The following is a 17,847-nucleotide window of genomic DNA, read 5'->3' as shown; positions in this document are numbered from 1 at the left end:
ATGACGAAACGACAGCATGATAAATTACAATTAAGCTGATATTTTTCATGAAAAGAATATGTGAACAGTGTAAACACTTTCTGTGAATAATAAGCTTCTGATACAAATTATATTGCTAGGTTTTGATAAAGAACTTCAAAGAAGTTTTAAAACGTCCAGTGGTTTCAGGTGGAGTTCTCCTTAACGATCTGCTTCTGCTTTCTCCACCCAATAGTCCTGGAGCTCAGAATCTCTGCTGAGAAGCTCCTGTAAACTACATCCTGTAACAACCAAACCTGTGGAAAACTCAACACACTCTGACTCAACAGAAACTGACAGAGAACTGAGAGAGGACTGAATTTCTGCTACTGACAACAGCTCAACACTCAACACACGTCCTCTGATATTAAATAAATGGAAATGTTTTGAGAGTAAATTTAAAAAATTGACCATTGCTATTAATATATATTTTTTAGATATTTAAATGTTGTTTTAACAGAACTAATGAGTTGTTCTATCTGAATTGTTTCATTCTTTATAAATGATTGTTGACTATAGTGCAATTAGTCGTGGACAGAGAACTAAAGACAATATAGGTTATAACAAGGTTCTTTTGATATTTTTATGAAAACAATACCGCAAGGGCAATTTCCAGGATCCAATAACATCAAATCAAACTGCTGTGATTCCAGGCAAACTTAAACTTGTTAGAGGGGGTAATAAGTATGTCTAAAGCATTCGTCATAGCTGAGAATCATGTAAATACATTTAAATCCTATGCAGGTGCTTTGAGCGCTGTCTGTGATCTTCTAACTGAACATTTACACAGTGTTTGATACTTGAGTGTATCACCAAAATATAATATATTATTTTATATTAATATTTCATGATGTATGCTCATCATCCCTAAGAAAAAAAACTTTAGTGCCATAAAACTTTAACACAAATTTCAAATACTGTACCTTTCAAAAGTTTGAGGTCGGTACATTTTGTTTTTTAAGAAATTAATACTTTTATTCTGCAAGGACACATTAAATTGATTGTATCATTATAGAAGTCTTTACACTTTATCAAAAGATTTCTATTTCAAATAAATTCTTTTGAATTTTCTGTTCATCAAAGAACCCTATTATATATTACAATTTCCACGAAAATATTAAGCGGCACAACTGTTTTCAACATTGATAATAATGAAAAAGGTTCTTGAGCACCAAATCAACATATTATAATGATTTCTGAAGGATCACTGAAGACTGGAGTAATGATGCTGAAAATTCAGCTTTGCATCACAGGAACAAATTAAATTTTAGAATATATTAAAATAGAAGACAGACATTTTAAATTGTAATAATATTTTATAATATTAGTGTTTTTATTGTATTTATGATAAAATACATGTAGCCTTGGTGAGAGACTTGCTGAGCATGAAAAACATTTGAAAAACCTTACCAACCCACTCATTTGATGTGTAATGTGTATCTAAGCAGGTTATAGTCTAATTTAAATGTAAAATTAAAAATTTAAATTCATCCAAAAATTAATTATTTTCATAATTCCCTTGCCTTCACATCATTCCAAACCTGTATGACTTACTTTCTTTATTCTGAACACATAATAGTATATTTTAATTTTTTTTTCCAATAATAAGTCAATGGAATCCAAAACAAATGACTTTCATTGTATTAAAAATAAATAAATAAATAAATTAATAAAATAATTAATTAAAAAGCAGACATTTTCTAAATATCTTCTTTTTTGTGTTCCACAGAAGAAAGTAAGGGTGTTCACACTTGGCATGTTTGTTTCAATCTAAACGAACCCTGGTGTGATTGCTCTGTTAGTGCGGTTCATTTGATTAAATTTTAATTCTGCTATCCGAATCCTGGTGCACAACTCTGGTACAGTTCGAATAAAATATGAATGCAACACAGACCAAAGACATGTAAACGAACCAAAACCAGGACATGATGTCACAAGATGTGACCCTAAAAACTGTTTTTTCTTCTCATAGTTGCAATGTTGCCCATCAAAGTTCGGTACAGGCATCAGTAGCCAATGAGCTTGCGTGCTCAACCATCAAATACTTACTTAGCATTTGGCTTAGTGTAGTGCATTTTCAGAAACCCTACTCTTCCCCAGCTCCACTTGTATAGATCTGCTATGTACTCATGTACGCTATATTGTACAGCAGCAGCATGTCTTACTTGCTCACAGCAGCGTGCCGTGTATGTTTTGGCAGTAGCAAGTCCCGTACTTGATCTGCAGCAGCAGCAGCAATAACAGCAGCAGTGTAGCAGATCTATTCCACCAAGACCAAATATATCAACACTGACTTACCCATTACTATGCCAAACACTCAGAGAGTTGTCATGACAGAAATACCACTATATGTACGCGCATACAGCAAGTGCATTTAGCCCAGCAAAAAGCATTGTTTTTTGGATGTTCTAGTTCAGTTGCAAAATATATGTCATAAAAGTGTTTTTTTTTTTTTTTTTTTTTTTTTTTACTTTAGGTTCAAGAGTGTTAAGAGTGTGTTAAGCGAACCAGGGCTAAATTGATTATTTTCCTTTTCAATCCAGACCAAAATAACCAAGAGAACTGAACTACAAGTGTGAACACACCATAAGTCATACAGAGAGTTTGCAACAATGATGGTTAATAAATAATGACAGAATTTCATTCTAGTGTGATCTATTAGTTTTAAAATACAAGTGATCATCATGAACACCCTTTTCGGACAGAGATGTGTTATCAATTGTGTATCTTGCAGTGGTTATGACTGTACCTCAGTCATCTGAGAGACTAACCATTGTTTTCTCTCTCCCAGCATAGTGGTACATAAGTTAGACTTGCCGCCTTCTGCATCTGTGATATTTGCGTTTAGCTCCTTTTGTTTGTCAATCAACATTTTCGCAGCACTTTTTCATGTGAATGTTGATTAAAACTGCAGAACAAAGGATGCTTTTGTGCCCTGCTTGTCTGACTCAGTCCTCCTCCGTCACAAAATCTGTTATCAATGGATTTAAACTTCAGACCTGTCAAGCAACATTTTATCATTCAGTACACAACAAAAAAATCCTGATATCTCAAGGGCAGGCCATACTTAATCTATAGTAATATAATAACTTTTTTTTCCAAATAGAAATGTTCCTTTTGAATGCATTTCTTTGGAGATCCACTGCCATTTTATTAGTAAATTCTCAAATTCAGACTTCAAAGGACTATGATTATTGTATTGTGCTTGTGACATTAAACTTTTTATATTAGAAGTCCATTTCAAAATGTATTCCTGTGCAACTAGAATAATTCCTTCAATGGATTAATTTTGAAGGGGAAAATAAGACATGAAAGATTTTAAGGGCAAAATAAGGGCACCACCATTTCTAAAACTAGTGCCAAAAGCTCTTCCATTAGGAGCCAAAGTGCAGCTTTGCTTTTGTTGCCTTTTGGAGAGTTGCGGAGCACATTAACCGAGGCACAGAACCCCGGGGAGAGCGCCGATCATGAGAGAGAGCAGTCAAAGGCTGCACAATGACTCACTATTTTAACATCCATTTAAGGGGTGAAAAATAATTTTACGCTAACTAACTCTCTGCTTACAAACAGATTTGCTCCAGGAGAAGGTTAACGCTTCAGCCCTCGAGAAAACAAACAACAGAAGGTTATGTTTTATGGATCAGACCAATGCAATGAACACTAATGTTTAAGGTACCTTCTGTAATCCCCACAGCTCAAAAAAACTTATTTGGAACCTTCTGACAAAGTAATTGTAGGCTGACTGCCTCTCAGGCTTCCATGTCAAAAGCTCTGTAAGGGAACAATCATGGGAAACGGCTCTCTGTGCAGTAATGGAATCACTCGAGGCGGCAGCTGTTCTCACATCTGCTAACTAAACTTAACAGTTCTGCTTGCGACAGTTAGCATGATATTCCACGTGGAACTGCTTGTCGCCTACACTCTTTTGCATCATTTGTGTCGCTATATACTGTATGCATGGTCTTTTTTTAAGTTGCTTCATGAGGTTTTTTCTTAGCAGTACACTCTAGGTTTTCTTAAAGGATGCACAAAGGCAGAGAATTCGGAAAACAAAATAATGATGAATAATTTGACAAAATATGAGATAAAATGGTGTGTAAATTACTCATGGGTCAATGACATAAGAGTGTCCAAGATGATTTTTTTAATTTAAAAGTTTAAAAAGTATGTGCCAAGAAATGTACTCTCTGTATTCAAGTTGGTTTCAAGTGACTTTAAAAGCATTTATGCCATTTACAAGAAAAGATCAAATTGAATGATGGCTGTACCGCATGACATTTTAGAGTCAAGAAGAAAATTAAGTAGAAAAGTAGAAAATTAAATGAAATAGAACTGTAGAAAAGTATTTTTCTTATACATCCAGAAAACAAGTGCATACACAACTTATTACTTCATAAATACATTTTATGTATTTACATTGTAATATAATATAATATAATATAATATACATTTTACATCATAATATAATATAATATAATATAATATAATATAATATAATATAATATAATATAATATAATATAATATAATATAATATAATCAGAACATGCATCACCTTGAAATTTTGACTTTTTGCACATAAAGTCAAATATACTGTGTATATATACATTTTAATTTTAATTCAAAAAACATTAAAAACATGCTCATAAGAGGTGTATTCAAGTCTTTGTGTGCATGAATTGCATTTTCAAAAAGTTAAAGGGTTACCCAAAAATGAAAATTCTGTCATTTATTACTCACCCTCATGCCATTCCACACTCGTAAGACCTTCATTAATCTTCGGAACACAAAATAAGATATTTTAGTTGAAATCCGATGGCTCCGTGAGGCCTCCGTAGGGAGCAATGACACTTCCTCTCTCAAGATCCATAAAGGTACTAAGAAGATATTTAAATCAGTTCATGTGAGCTAGAGGTTCAATATTAGTATTATAAAGCAACGAGAATATTTTTGGAGCGCCAAAAAAAAAAAAAATGGCCGATTTCAAAACACTGTTTCAGGAAGATTCGGAGCACAGATGGATCAGTGTATCGAATCTGCTGTTTGGAGCGCGAATCTGCTGTTTGGCAGTTTGACATGCGATCTGAATCATGATTCGATACACTGATTAATTTGTGCTCCGAATCTTCCTGAAGCAGTGTTTTGAAATCGGTCATCACTAAATAAGTCGTTATTTTGTTTTTTTTGGTGCACCAAAAATATTCTCGTCGCTTTAAAATATTAATATTGAACCTCTGTACTCACATGAACCGATTTAAATATGTTTTTAGTACCTTTATGGATCTTGAGAGAGGAAGTGTCATTGCTCCTTATGGAGGCCTCACGGAGCCATCGGATTTCAACTAAAATATCTTAATTTGTGTTCCGAAGATTAACGAAGGTCTTACGGGTGTGGAACAGCATGAGGGTAAGTAATAAATGACAGAATTTTCATTTTTGGGTGAACTAACCCTTTAATAGAAGGTCATGCCACTGACCCTCGTGTTTCTGAAATAACACTGTTCAACAGCTTTTAGTTATATTCCTTTGCTGCCTGTTAGCATAGTAATAAATAAAGAATAAGATAAACACAACCATGCTATATAACAGAATCAAAACATGCTCAATCTGTCATAGTTAACTGTACTTCTTTCAAATCCGTTGTTGCAAAATCACCTCGCTCATATGGATTCTTTGATCAACAGTAAGTTTTTTTTCTTAAAGACCAAAAGATCAATTTCTTCTGGCCCGGGAGCTCAGGGTTAGCGATTGGCCCTCAGAGAGGGGTGTGTTCCACTCTGCTCGGTTTGTATTATTTTGACGTGTGTTTTGGCAGTGTTTCTGTAGATTTCATCACTCACCAAGATCCTTAATGCGAGGAAGCACATCTCGGGTGAAGTTTTTGTACGAGGCAATCTTTTCCTCAGGCGAACCAATGCCCACATGGGCCTCGTAGATACGAAGACTGCTGGGCCGTGGGGGTCTGGGGTGCTGGAACTGGGAGTGAGAAAGAAGAAAGGTTAGAGCGGGAGAAAGGGCCCAGATATCAATCCACCATTCTTTAGTGGGCTTTGATGAGAGATTTTGCTAGAAGGTTCTGCTGAGCATCAGGGTTACCTCAAAGATCCTGATGCAACACAACACAACACAAATATTTGACTTCATTGAACGCTTGCAACAATACAATGGAGACTAAGTTCTCAGTGTAAGCATAAAGTTTGGAGCTTGAAAATGTAGAAAATGCAACCTAGAGCAAACTATTTCCATAATGTCTGTTCAATGTTTTGACTTCCACAACAATATAATATAATATAATATAATATAATATAATATAATATAATATAATATAATATAATATAATATAATATAATATAATATAATATAATATAATATAATATAATATAATATATAAAAAATACTTTTGATTCCCATATATTATATTCTATGAACAATCTTAATTTGGATGGATTTTCTCAGCAAATATTGATATATGTGATAAATCTGATTAATTTATTAACAAAGTTTGGTAACACTTTACTTGAAGGGGTGTGCATAAGACTGACATGACACCTTCATAATCATGACATGACACATGTCATGAATATGAAGGAGATTTTATGAATGTTTATGACAACTGTCATTAAGTGTCATTTGCTCTGTTATGTAATTTTATTGCAAAGATGACATTGTTTGAGATGTCCGAGTTATGACAACTTGACATAAACTAATACATCATAACCTGTCAGTGTCTTTGTCATGACAACTTGACATCATTTAGCTTTATGGGTTAACATTACATTAAACTGTCATGTGGTTGGTTTTGACATTGGCTGTCATGAGGCCATTATAATAGTGTCATGAATATGTATCTTGAGCTCAAGTACAGTGGTACAAATTGAACTTGTCATTAAAATGTCATTAAGTGACAATACTCTGACAAATAATTTTATAACAGCGTCATGACTATTTTTCATTTCATGTTTTTTTTTTTTTTTTTTTTTTTAAGTTTCCACCAACAGAAGGTCAGATAATAGACAATTTCAAATTTCTTTAAAAAGATGACACTGTTATAAAATAATGGTAACATTTTATTTTAGGGTCTTTTAACTAGTTGCTTATTACTATTAGCATTCATATGGCTAAAATATTGGCTATTTATTAGTACTTATAAAGCACATATTAATGCCTTATTCTGCATGACCTTATTCTACATTCTTAATCCTACCCAATACCTAAACCTAACAATTAACTATAATAAGCAGTAAATTAAGAGTTTATTGAGGGAAAAGTCATAGTTAATCGTTTATATATGTGTTCCCTATACTGAAGTGTTACCAAAATAATGTAATGTAATCTTAACCCATAAAGCTAAGTAGTTTTTTAAGTTTGATAATTAATCTGCTATTTCATGTTTATGACAGGTTATGATGTTTTACTAATGTCAAGTTGTCATGACAAAGACACTGACAGGTTATGATGTATTGGTTTATGTCAAGTTGTCGTAACAAAGACATCTCAAACAATGTCATCTTTGCATTAAAAATGACATAATTGAGCGAATGACATTTAATGACAGTTGTCATAAACATGCATAAAGCCTCCTTCATATTCATGACACGTGTCATGTCAAGATTATGAAGGTGTCATGTCAGTCTTATGCACACCCCTTCAAGTAAAGTGTTACCCAAAGTTTATATAAAAAAGGATATCTGGCAGATTCTGGCCCTGTCCCAAATGGCACACTCCGGACTTGTGGACTTCCTCAGAGTCCACACTTTAGTGACGTCATGTAGTGCAGACCTATAGGGCCCTTGTTGCGAGTCCACGAGGGTGCATTGAGAGGTATTTTTGGGACAGACTCGATCGTCACGCCGGAAATAACGGTCTGGTTGTTTTTTGACAGGAGCTGCAGGTTCGGGGATAATATTTAGCATCGAGAACAGGTTTCTTTTCTTTTGCAAAATATTATCTCCATGTCAACTACACAGCCTGCTTTTGCTTATGCCACCTGGGCATTAGACAATATATACATGCTTATTTAAATAATGTATACAGTTGTAATAATACATAATGTTCCATTTGAACTAAGATTACAATTTTAACACATAATAAACATGTGCGTGAATTTCAGATGAATTTACAGGTTTAAATATAAATACTAGGTTTACATATGACTCAGTAAAGCCCTGACATTCGGTTCTATTTATTTAATGAATCATAATGCGATCGTATTATTCAACGCGCTATTATTATGTTTGAGATATCAACCACTGGTCGATGACCATAATGTTTGTATAATCTGTAAGTAACAACTGGTAAAAACCGTAATGATACTGTACCTACACTTAAATATTTTCTTCTCAGCCATGTCATCTTTTGTTCTTGAGCGAAATCTCCTCCCATCCGTTGTCTGATTGGCATTTCGCAAGGATTCCTGGGTAGCTAAAGTGTGCGGAGCCTGCATCTATGCAGGCTTTTCATGGAAGACCGCTTTAAGGGTACAAAGGGGACGCTGCTGAGCACACTTCAGAGCGTTAAAATGCTACGGGGCCTACGGACCCGTAGACTCGGCGAGCACGCGCAATTTAAGTCCACAAGACCGAAAGTCCACATGAAGTGCGCCATTTGGGACAGGGCCTAAGAATGCAATAAAATTTTAAATATAATATTGTTTTTTCTATAGCAATCTTTCGGTTTTATTGCCAGACATATCAGAGACAATTACATAAAAAGACACATAGAAGTGAAATGCAAAAAAGAAAGCTAAACCAATTGTATCTCACTGAAAATGGTGCCATTTCCAGAAAGCAAAAAGCAATATTTCCTGCCTTTAATCATGCAGCAACCGCTATAACTGTCAGACGACATTGTGTCACCAATTCATCTCCTCTAAAAAACTTGATTATGTGCATGATGGCATTGACCACAGTCGCTGTATGAATGTCTGATGCCATGAATAGATATCAAAGGAAAGTCTGTCTCATTGTCATTGTGGAAGAACCGCCCCATATCAAAGCTGTTTGCAAATGGTTCTTCAGTGAAATGAAGACATCAAGAGGGAGAAAGCAATTGTTGAATCGCCTCCGATTAAATTGGCTGTTTAATGTGGCGGGCCACTTAAGAGGAGGCGGTTTTGAGTGTCATTACTAACGCGGAAGAGGGGTCTGCATAAGAACGGGGTGCTTCAGAGATGCTAATGGCTACCGATGATAAATGGTCGAGAGCCACGGGAAGGCCACATGCTCGCCTGAACAACATCACGGTCCTGCAAACATTCCCTCCTGCTTTGACTTTTATCATAATCTACCTCCACCCTAAAAACAAATAGTGGTTTTTGAAAAAGATAATTATGAACGGGCGTTTCTTCAACCATGGGCTCTTTTGGCCCAGTGGTCTTTCAGAAAAACATTACTTGATTATATTTGTCCACTATGAAAAGTATAAAAAAAGTAATCTTTTAACAAAATAGAAAGAAATATTCTTTCTTAGAGAGAAAGGAGCATGTGTGGTGAAACCAGGAACTCTTGGTTCTTGGAAGCAGCTATCAGTCAATGATGACTGGTGTGATGTACGATTCTCCACTGACCCTCTGCAGAGCAAAACCTGACTCTAATAGGTTAAACCATGCCAGAGTCCATAACTCAACCCCTCCTCCCTGACAGCCTAAAGCATCTGCTCAAACCTGTAACACCTGAAACCTCTGAGAGTGTGTGCTTGTGTGCGAGAAAAAAACAATTGTACATAAATTTTTTTTTAAAAACTTAGTTTAAGTAGTATTTATTGTTATTTATAACTTTTTGTTATGTCTGGTTTTCAAACCCTTGAAAGGGTACAATTGGTTTATCACACTTCTTTTCAGTGCTGAAACAGTCTAGTAAATGGGTTCCAAAAAACTAACAACCAAAAATATCCTTCCACAGATTATTTATTTATTTATTTTGACTTTGAAACTCAAATAGAAGAAGAAACAGTGAATCTTCAACTTCAAGTAAACTTTGAGTCTAAATTTCATAAATTCTCATGGATTTGATATTTTGGTGTTGGACAATCTACAATAAAGTTTTTCTGTTTTGTACCTGACTTTTTGCTGTTTTACTAAGTGCTATTTTTTTAGGAAATTACATGGAAACGAATGGGGGTCAATTGGTGAAAGTGATTTCACCAGGTACATCTTTGTTGATCCTGGAACAACACTCCAATCAACCAATCAGATTTGAGGGACAAGTTTACAGTTTATGTCAAATTTAGGTTTACAGCCAGGTTTAGGTGCTTCTACATCAGTGTTATTCACCTGTCATTTCCCTCTGATCTGATTTTAGGGATAACTTAAGGGTAGGGTTGGCTTTAGGAGTAGGGCTAAATTTTCAGAGAGGAATGTTGGCAAAATCATGGTGACTGGGCCAACCATAATTTATATAACCAAAATTTGTACAGCCTTTCCAAAACACATCTATGTTTCGAAGCTTTGCATGCACATCCATGACACTAAATGAGAAAAATAACCAATGTTTTAAGAAGTTTGAAAAGCCAGTGTGGGCCAAATTGACCCTCAACACAATAGGAGGTCCTTGTCTTGAAAAATTGCTCAGAATAATTAGAATTGGATATATTCTACTGTATTTTTACATAAAATCTAGGGTGTTCACTCACTTGGTATGGTTGTGGTGGGTCCCAGTGGGTCCAGTCATAGGTGACAGAATCCAGCGTTTTTGTGACATATTTGGCCCAAGGAGAGATCCGAAACAGATATTCACCTGTTCTGGTCAGGACCACAAGCTACAGAGAGAAATTTGACATCTCGAATTATATTTTAATATTCAAGGTTAATTTGCTATGCAAAATAGAAGCATATATACATAAAAATAAAAGAGATATTTTTATTACACAACTATTGAAAAGTTTAGGTTCAGTACAATGTTTTATTTGGGAAAGAAATTACTACTTTTATTCAGCAAGGATGCATTAAATTTTACCAAAAGTGACTGTAAAGAGTATAAAGACACTTATAATAATAATAATAATAACAATAATAATAATAATAATAATGAATTCCATTTCAAATAAATGCTGTCTTTTGAACTTTCTATTCATCAAATTACAAACAAAAATGTGGTTTCCACAAAATATTAAGCAACACAACCGTTTCCCCTGTATCGCTGATAATAATAATAATAAAAAAATGTTTTTGACCACTGAATCAGCATATTAGAATGATTTCTGAAGGATCTTGTGACACTGAAGGCTGGAGTAATGATGCTGAAAATTCAGCTGTACCGTCACAGGAATAAATTACACTTTAACATATATTAAACTCCTACCAAACCCAAACCTTTGAACGGTAATGTATGTATACACACACAAAATATTTAAATGCTGTATATTATGCAAAACACATTTTCCAGGCAATTCAATTTGGTGTTCCTGTGTGCTGCTTCCTGCCATGGTTTAAAAGCACCATTTATTACAAAGAAAATATTGAAGGCTTTTCATCTATATACTAAAAACAGCTCTTTGTCATAATGTGCATATTAATAACATGGCAAAATAAAGATTCCCAACCCACCTCTTTTCATAATCCTTCCAGACTCAGTAAGAAACTCTCTCTCTCTCTCTCTCTCTCTCACACACACACACACACACACACACACACACACACACACACACACACACACACACACACACACACACACACACACACACCAGGTGGACAGGTGTTTGGTGATGAGAGCTGACAGAGAGGAGGAGGAGAAGAGCAGAAGAAAACAAAGTACTTTAAGAAGGTCCATCATTGCTTTCAATCTCTCGGGGGGCAGCTTGGGGATTGTCACAGATCGATAGCCGTTCTGGAGAGACATTGGGGCGGGGCGGAGCAGGACGAAACATCCTTAAACCGCTCTGGTCGGCTTTGCACAGACTATTACCAAGCTAAGAACATACCATCGCTTTACTGACAGCAGAAATAACGCTGTGACTTTGAGAAAGAATGACAGAGAAAGATAGAGAGAGACAACTTGGAGAGTGATTTAGTGATTTAAGAGTTCAGTAAAGTTCCGGAAAAAATGTCCAAAAATGGATTGCAATTTGCCTATATATCCAATACTGAGCAATACCACAAAACCAGAAAAAAATTAATAAAAAAATTCTGACCAATAATTTTTAGCCGATTTAAAAATGTAATAGATTTTTTTTTTTTTTTTTACGTTAGTACACAACAAGTAAAACAACATTGACAAATGAGAAAATCCAGTGTAACCATGGAAACATGATAGTCTCCACTAGGGGTGGAACGTTCCGATTTCTCAAGGTTTGGTTTGTATCGTGGTTTTGGTACGGTTTGGTATGTGCTTTGTTCAGTCAAAAAATAGGACAATTGTCAAATAAAGATAAAGAAAATAAAAATAAATAACCAAACTACAAGAAACAGCACAAATAAATACATGAGAGCTAAGATACAAATAAACAATGCTTTACAGGTTTTTCAAGTATCTAACAGCGTTCAGGTACAGATATAAGTCAAATATAAAATAACACTTCATATAAACTTCTTTGATGAGACATTATTGAAGTTACAAAAGCTTAACATTAACATTAAACATTAAAACAGAGAAAGCAGGAATATTAGATTGCTGTCCCTTTAAGACATAATTCAAAAATCCAGTACACTTTTACTGATGCGTTCTCTGTCTCGTTTTTCTCTTAAGACATAACCTACTTTGTTTGTTAGGATACTCGCTTAGATGGGCATGTTGACATAATTTTTGTGTAAATTTGTCAGTTTCGGTGCAAGGCTAGAAAGAGAATTTGCGCGAGATTATTTGCACGCGCGAGTTCTCTTTCACGTCTACGGATTAATGTTTAAATTGGCAAGGTTTAAATTAATTTAGTTTAAACACGGATAGCAACGTGAACACCTGCGCTTGCGCGCTATCAACACCCGGGTGATGACGGCGTAAATGACTGGTCATAGAGCATACGACACTCGTAGTGAATATTTATTTACAAAAGAGTGACTGTTTTGTCCATGTTCTTTTGATCATCGCTGTTGTAATGTATTGGGAAACCAGAATGTATACATATCCATCGACTGAAACATACATTAGCCAAATCCATATGTCTGTTTTACACGTTGTTGTTTTCAACAAACCATATTATAGATGTGTCAGATTTGGGATGAACCGTGGAGAACCAAACGGTTCGATTTTTTACAGCGAACCGTTCCACCCCTAGTCTCCACAGTACTACAGAGACTAGCTAGGCCAGTTATTACTATCTATCTACATTCTAGAATAAGTTAATTTGGGATGTTGTATCTTGTAGTGTAAATTTGTAGTATTTTTAGCATTAAAATAGATTACATAAAAAAAAAAAACATCTCCAAAATGTTTATGTTGAAGAGTAGTTCATTAATTTCCTCTTGGGTACACACCATTCTGAAAAGACAACAGCATAAACCAGCTAAAGGTGGTAAACTGGTCTCCCAGCATGGCAAAGCTAAAAACAGCTAAAACCTAGGCTAGGCTAGAATACCAACCAGACCAGAATAAACCATCTTGTCCAGGTTGGGAGACCAGCAAACCACTTAAAGAGGACCTATAATGCCCCTTTTACAAAATGTAATATAAGTCTCTGGTGTTCCCAAAATGTGTATGTGAAGTTTCACCTCAAAAAAACCCACAGATCAATTATTATAGCTTGTCAAATTTGCCACTATTTGGGTTTGAGCAAAAACACACCGTTTTTGTGTGTGTCCCTTTAAATGCAAATGAGCCGCTCTTTCCAGAAGAGGGCGGAGCTTTAACAGCTCATGCTTCGGTTGCTAAACAACAAAGCTGGAGAATCTCACGCAGCCAAAATGACGATTGCCAGTAACGGTGTTCAGCCTTACATTGTTCAAACCGGAGACGGACACTGATGGAGAGACTCAGGAAGAAGTTACAACTTATAGAATACATCTGGACGTTTCTGAATTGTTAGTGGATAAATTTATGTAGTTGCTGTGGAGTTGATTCAGCTCATCGACTAGCATGTGCCATCATGTTAATCTTTTGTGCAAATTCAGCATTGAATTGATCCTCATTTGTGAAGCAGTCTGGTGTAAAATGACGGCATGGTATTTTTTTTAAGATGGAAGAATGCACTTTTACTAGGGGTGTAACGATTTATCGTAGTACGATACTTCGCGATGCAAGCATGTTACGATATGCATCGTAGAGTGATGCCGATACTTTTACGATATGACGGCAGTTTAATCTTATTGGTTGAGCTGCCGACGTGACCTACTCTGCAAGGTGGCAGTGAGAGAAGCCGGTTGTCACCGCATATAAATGGTGTGTCTCAATCAGCTCTCTAGTTCAGTAAGTGTTTCGGGCACACATTGAATCTTGCAAGCAGGTTTAAACGTTTCTCACGTCAGTCTCTTGCATGGTCGCGTGAGAAAAGTCGTGGCTTTCTTTCACCGCAGTGCACAGAAAAGCAAAAGACTCTTGCGATGCTTTGCTTTAAGAAGTTCTGTGGGGCCGTTCACATATTGCGTCTTTTCCACGTGCAAGTCAGTTATTTTTTTCAAATGCAGGCGCGCTCATAATGGGATCAACGCAGTCGTGACGCGCATGCAATTCTCAACTTTTCAGAATGCCGCAAGCGCACCGCAGGTCGTGTGACAAGAATCAACCGATCAGCTATGGCCTTTCCGTAACAAAACATCAAAAGCTCAGCCGAACAGCTGATCATAGCTGTACATGGTGGTTTTTATATCTTATCTCCATCAATATATCTCGTAGTAAAACTAATGCAAGGGCTAGAAATCATTTATCCTTTGCAGAAACATCCTGATCCTCTTGGAGAGCTCAGTTCATGGTTGCATAGCAACGACCGACGCCACGGGAGCGCAAGCGCTTTGGAAAGAAGGAGAAGCGGTGCGGCCGCGCCTTCCATGCGTTTTTAGACGCGATATGTGAATGGCCCCTATTCATAATTCTAAGTTCATGTTAAATTTAAAAAAAAAATTCAGTGACAGACAGCCCTATTCAACTGTTAATTTGAATACAGAAGGTTTTTATTAAACCTTGAAATGTGATCTTATATGTACAACAAGGAAAATTATAGAAATTTGTTCATGTTTTTTGAATAAATCTTCAAAATATCGTGATACGTATCGTGAACTCCGTATCGAGATACGTACCGTATCGTGACCTGAGCGTATCGTTACACCCCTAACTTTTACAGATGCTAGAAATGTGGTTTTCAAATGAAAGATTGGCAATAACGTTAATGTTGTAGTCTCTACCAGCCGTTTGTTGTAGTCTTTAAAAAGCAATTTCTGTAAAAGAGAATATCTCCTTTTGCGCTGAACTTTGAGCATCATAACTTTGCAGATGTTGTTTATGCTCTAACAGCAACATTACACACTAACTAAAGTAAAAAAAAGTGAAATCAACAAGGACCCCTTTAAGGCTGGTTTATTTATTTCTTTTTGCTTCAAATCTAATTACACAAATCAAATGGAGCCGGTTTAGTTTTGAACACAATATTCCAAAAAAATAAAAAAATAAATACTGTACTTCTGGAGCCAAGGTTGCTGAAAATAATGTTACCTTTGAGTTTTATTCAGAGTGAATGTATGTGTTGGCGCCATGCAATTAAAGAAGCTGTGTCTGGCAGGTACATTTCTTATCCATATAGAGCAGGCCAGACAGGACCATTTATGGATTAGCATGAGTTTAATTTAGAGTGAACGAACAATCTCGTCTGCATTTAGCGCAAGAGTAAAGTTCACCTATGCACTTTTCATTTTCAACACAGCATCAAACCTTTAATTATATTTCATTCCTATCAAAGCATCCCCCACTGATCTGTCATAACACCTTCCATCTGAGTCCAGCCTCACATGACAATCAATAAGTAAAGGACCTGAAGTGTTAATAGGGCTCCTAGGTAAACATCTGGAAATTTCTCTGTGTAGACAGAGAGATATGGAGGTTTAGGTTGCTTAGGTTTCTCCCACTTCACGCGCACACACATATAACTCTTCCCACACATTTTCAGCAAGAAGAAACCCCTAGAAAACTCTCCTTTCTCCTCACTTCCTTCAGACTCCAGTTAGCAGTGTTTTGATTTCCCTCGAGACGACGACTATACCCCTGAACCAGCTGTCTGGAGTCACTGAGGTATCTCTCAACAAACAGAAGCACAACAAAAAGAATGTACCCACATAGAGAATTAAACATGGTCTTGCAGGAGAGCTTGCTTAGAGATCTCAGAGCCACCGGGGGATCTGTATTGATCACCTTCAGCTGCTAAAAGTCTTTGAGCATCTAGTGTTCCCAGTGTTTTTAAAATGCAATATCACTACACAGGGCACTGAAATATTTATGCTTGAATAAATGAGGTTTGGGCTTGTTGGTCCTGGTGATAAAAAAAATTTAAAAAAGCTGAGTTGATTTTAACTAACGCTTACAGCAGGTTTCAAATTCATTTGGCACGCAGCAGAAGGCCGTGTGTGGGAAATGCAATAGGCAACATTGATTAAGGGGACGATGAAAGGGAATCTCATGAAACATTGGGAGTGCGCTTGAATCTGAGAATGTGCGCATGTGTGTAAAATAGCACTGGAAAATGTTGGCTTCTCTTTTAACACATGCTTAGAGTTTTACACTAAATTAGGTCTGCTGATAATACACCCATGCACTGATTGTCACTGAGATGCTAAAACAACTTAACGAGTAATCACAGTCTTTTGTTTCCCAATCTGCATTCAATAAATGAGGTTGAAGGCTAAAGCTGCATTCCATTCGACAGGGTCCCTACGTAGTGTTCACTGCTCCCTACTCCCTGAGCACAGTTTATCCGTTGAAGTGGACTTCGCTGGCAATAATCGCTAATTTGGAACGCACTGCAAACGTCATCAAAGAAAGTCAACGACGGTGTCGCGCTAGACTGGGTAAACCCAGCCTGATCTGCCGGCGATTTAATTTTGCCCGGCAACTCAGTCTGGAAACCCGTACATTCATTTCTACTGCTTCTGTTATACTTTTACGGGAACCAATCACAGACTGGCTTATCCACCTTGCTCGCTATTGGCGGGTATAACGCGATGACGATAGAGAAGCGACGGCAAGCACGACCGTCAATCCAATTCCTTTTAACCTCTCGACGATGCTGAATGACTTCTTTAGTTTAGCAAACAAATCGCTCACGTGGGTGTAAATACCACTCACTTTCATGTTTTTTTTTTTTTGCACAACCTGCAAAAATCGCTCGATGCCATTGCTGCTTCTGCAAACCGCTGATCAATGCTACAAACCAATACAAACTAAACCTGTCTGGAGTTTTCGCGTCGCTCTGCAAAGTACATCACCCGGATCATTGATCTGATTTGTTGAAGGACTATCCAATAATGCTCGTTGATCACGCTTCTTGTGCAGTAGAAAATAGATACAGACTCCCCAGACCAATGTTCAATTTTAAATTGAGCGTGGTCTGGTGATAGCCAGACAAGTGTCGCGCAGATTATGACATAACATAAATAAATAAATTTACTTTCGAATTTAAAATTGACTCTTAACAGATTTGAAGCTGTAACTGTCATGCCATATGAAAATAAATTATCATTTGGTTAACTGTATAAATGTATCTTAATTCATGGTCTGGGTCTCATCTCGTGCACTTTCTTTTCCATGCGCAGCCGCACAGTAAACACTTCTGAGGTAAATAAAGTAAAATAAAAAATCTCAGCTACTTTTCAACACTTTTACTTTGTCATGCCTATACAATGAAATATGCAAATGTAAACACTCATCGCCATAACCATTCATACTTTCGTTCGTATAAGAATAACAATATGTATGAATACT

The 17,847-nt window shown here is 36.3% G+C and overlaps 1 protein-coding gene across 1 annotated transcript in view; it reads right to left on the bottom strand.

The window, feature by feature from the left end:
* gbe1a (glucan (1,4-alpha-), branching enzyme 1a) overlaps positions 1-17,847 on the bottom strand; it is a 176,020-nt gene that overhangs the window by 113,907 nt on the left and 44,266 nt on the right. The window contains exons 4-5 of the mRNA XM_048178643.1: positions 10,646-10,771; positions 5,857-5,992 (exon numbers count right to left, since the gene is read on the bottom strand). Coding sequence (XP_048034600.1) covers positions 5,857-5,992; positions 10,646-10,771 — 262 coding nt within the window. The remainder of the gene's footprint in view (positions 1-5,856; positions 5,993-10,645; positions 10,772-17,847) is intronic.

Source organism: Megalobrama amblycephala, linkage group LG2 (genome assembly GCF_018812025.1).
Source record: "Megalobrama amblycephala isolate DHTTF-2021 linkage group LG2, ASM1881202v1, whole genome shotgun sequence".
Lineage (NCBI taxonomy): Eukaryota > Metazoa > Chordata > Actinopteri > Cypriniformes > Xenocyprididae > Megalobrama > Megalobrama amblycephala.
This window is presented reverse-complemented; position numbering and strand designations above follow the sequence as displayed.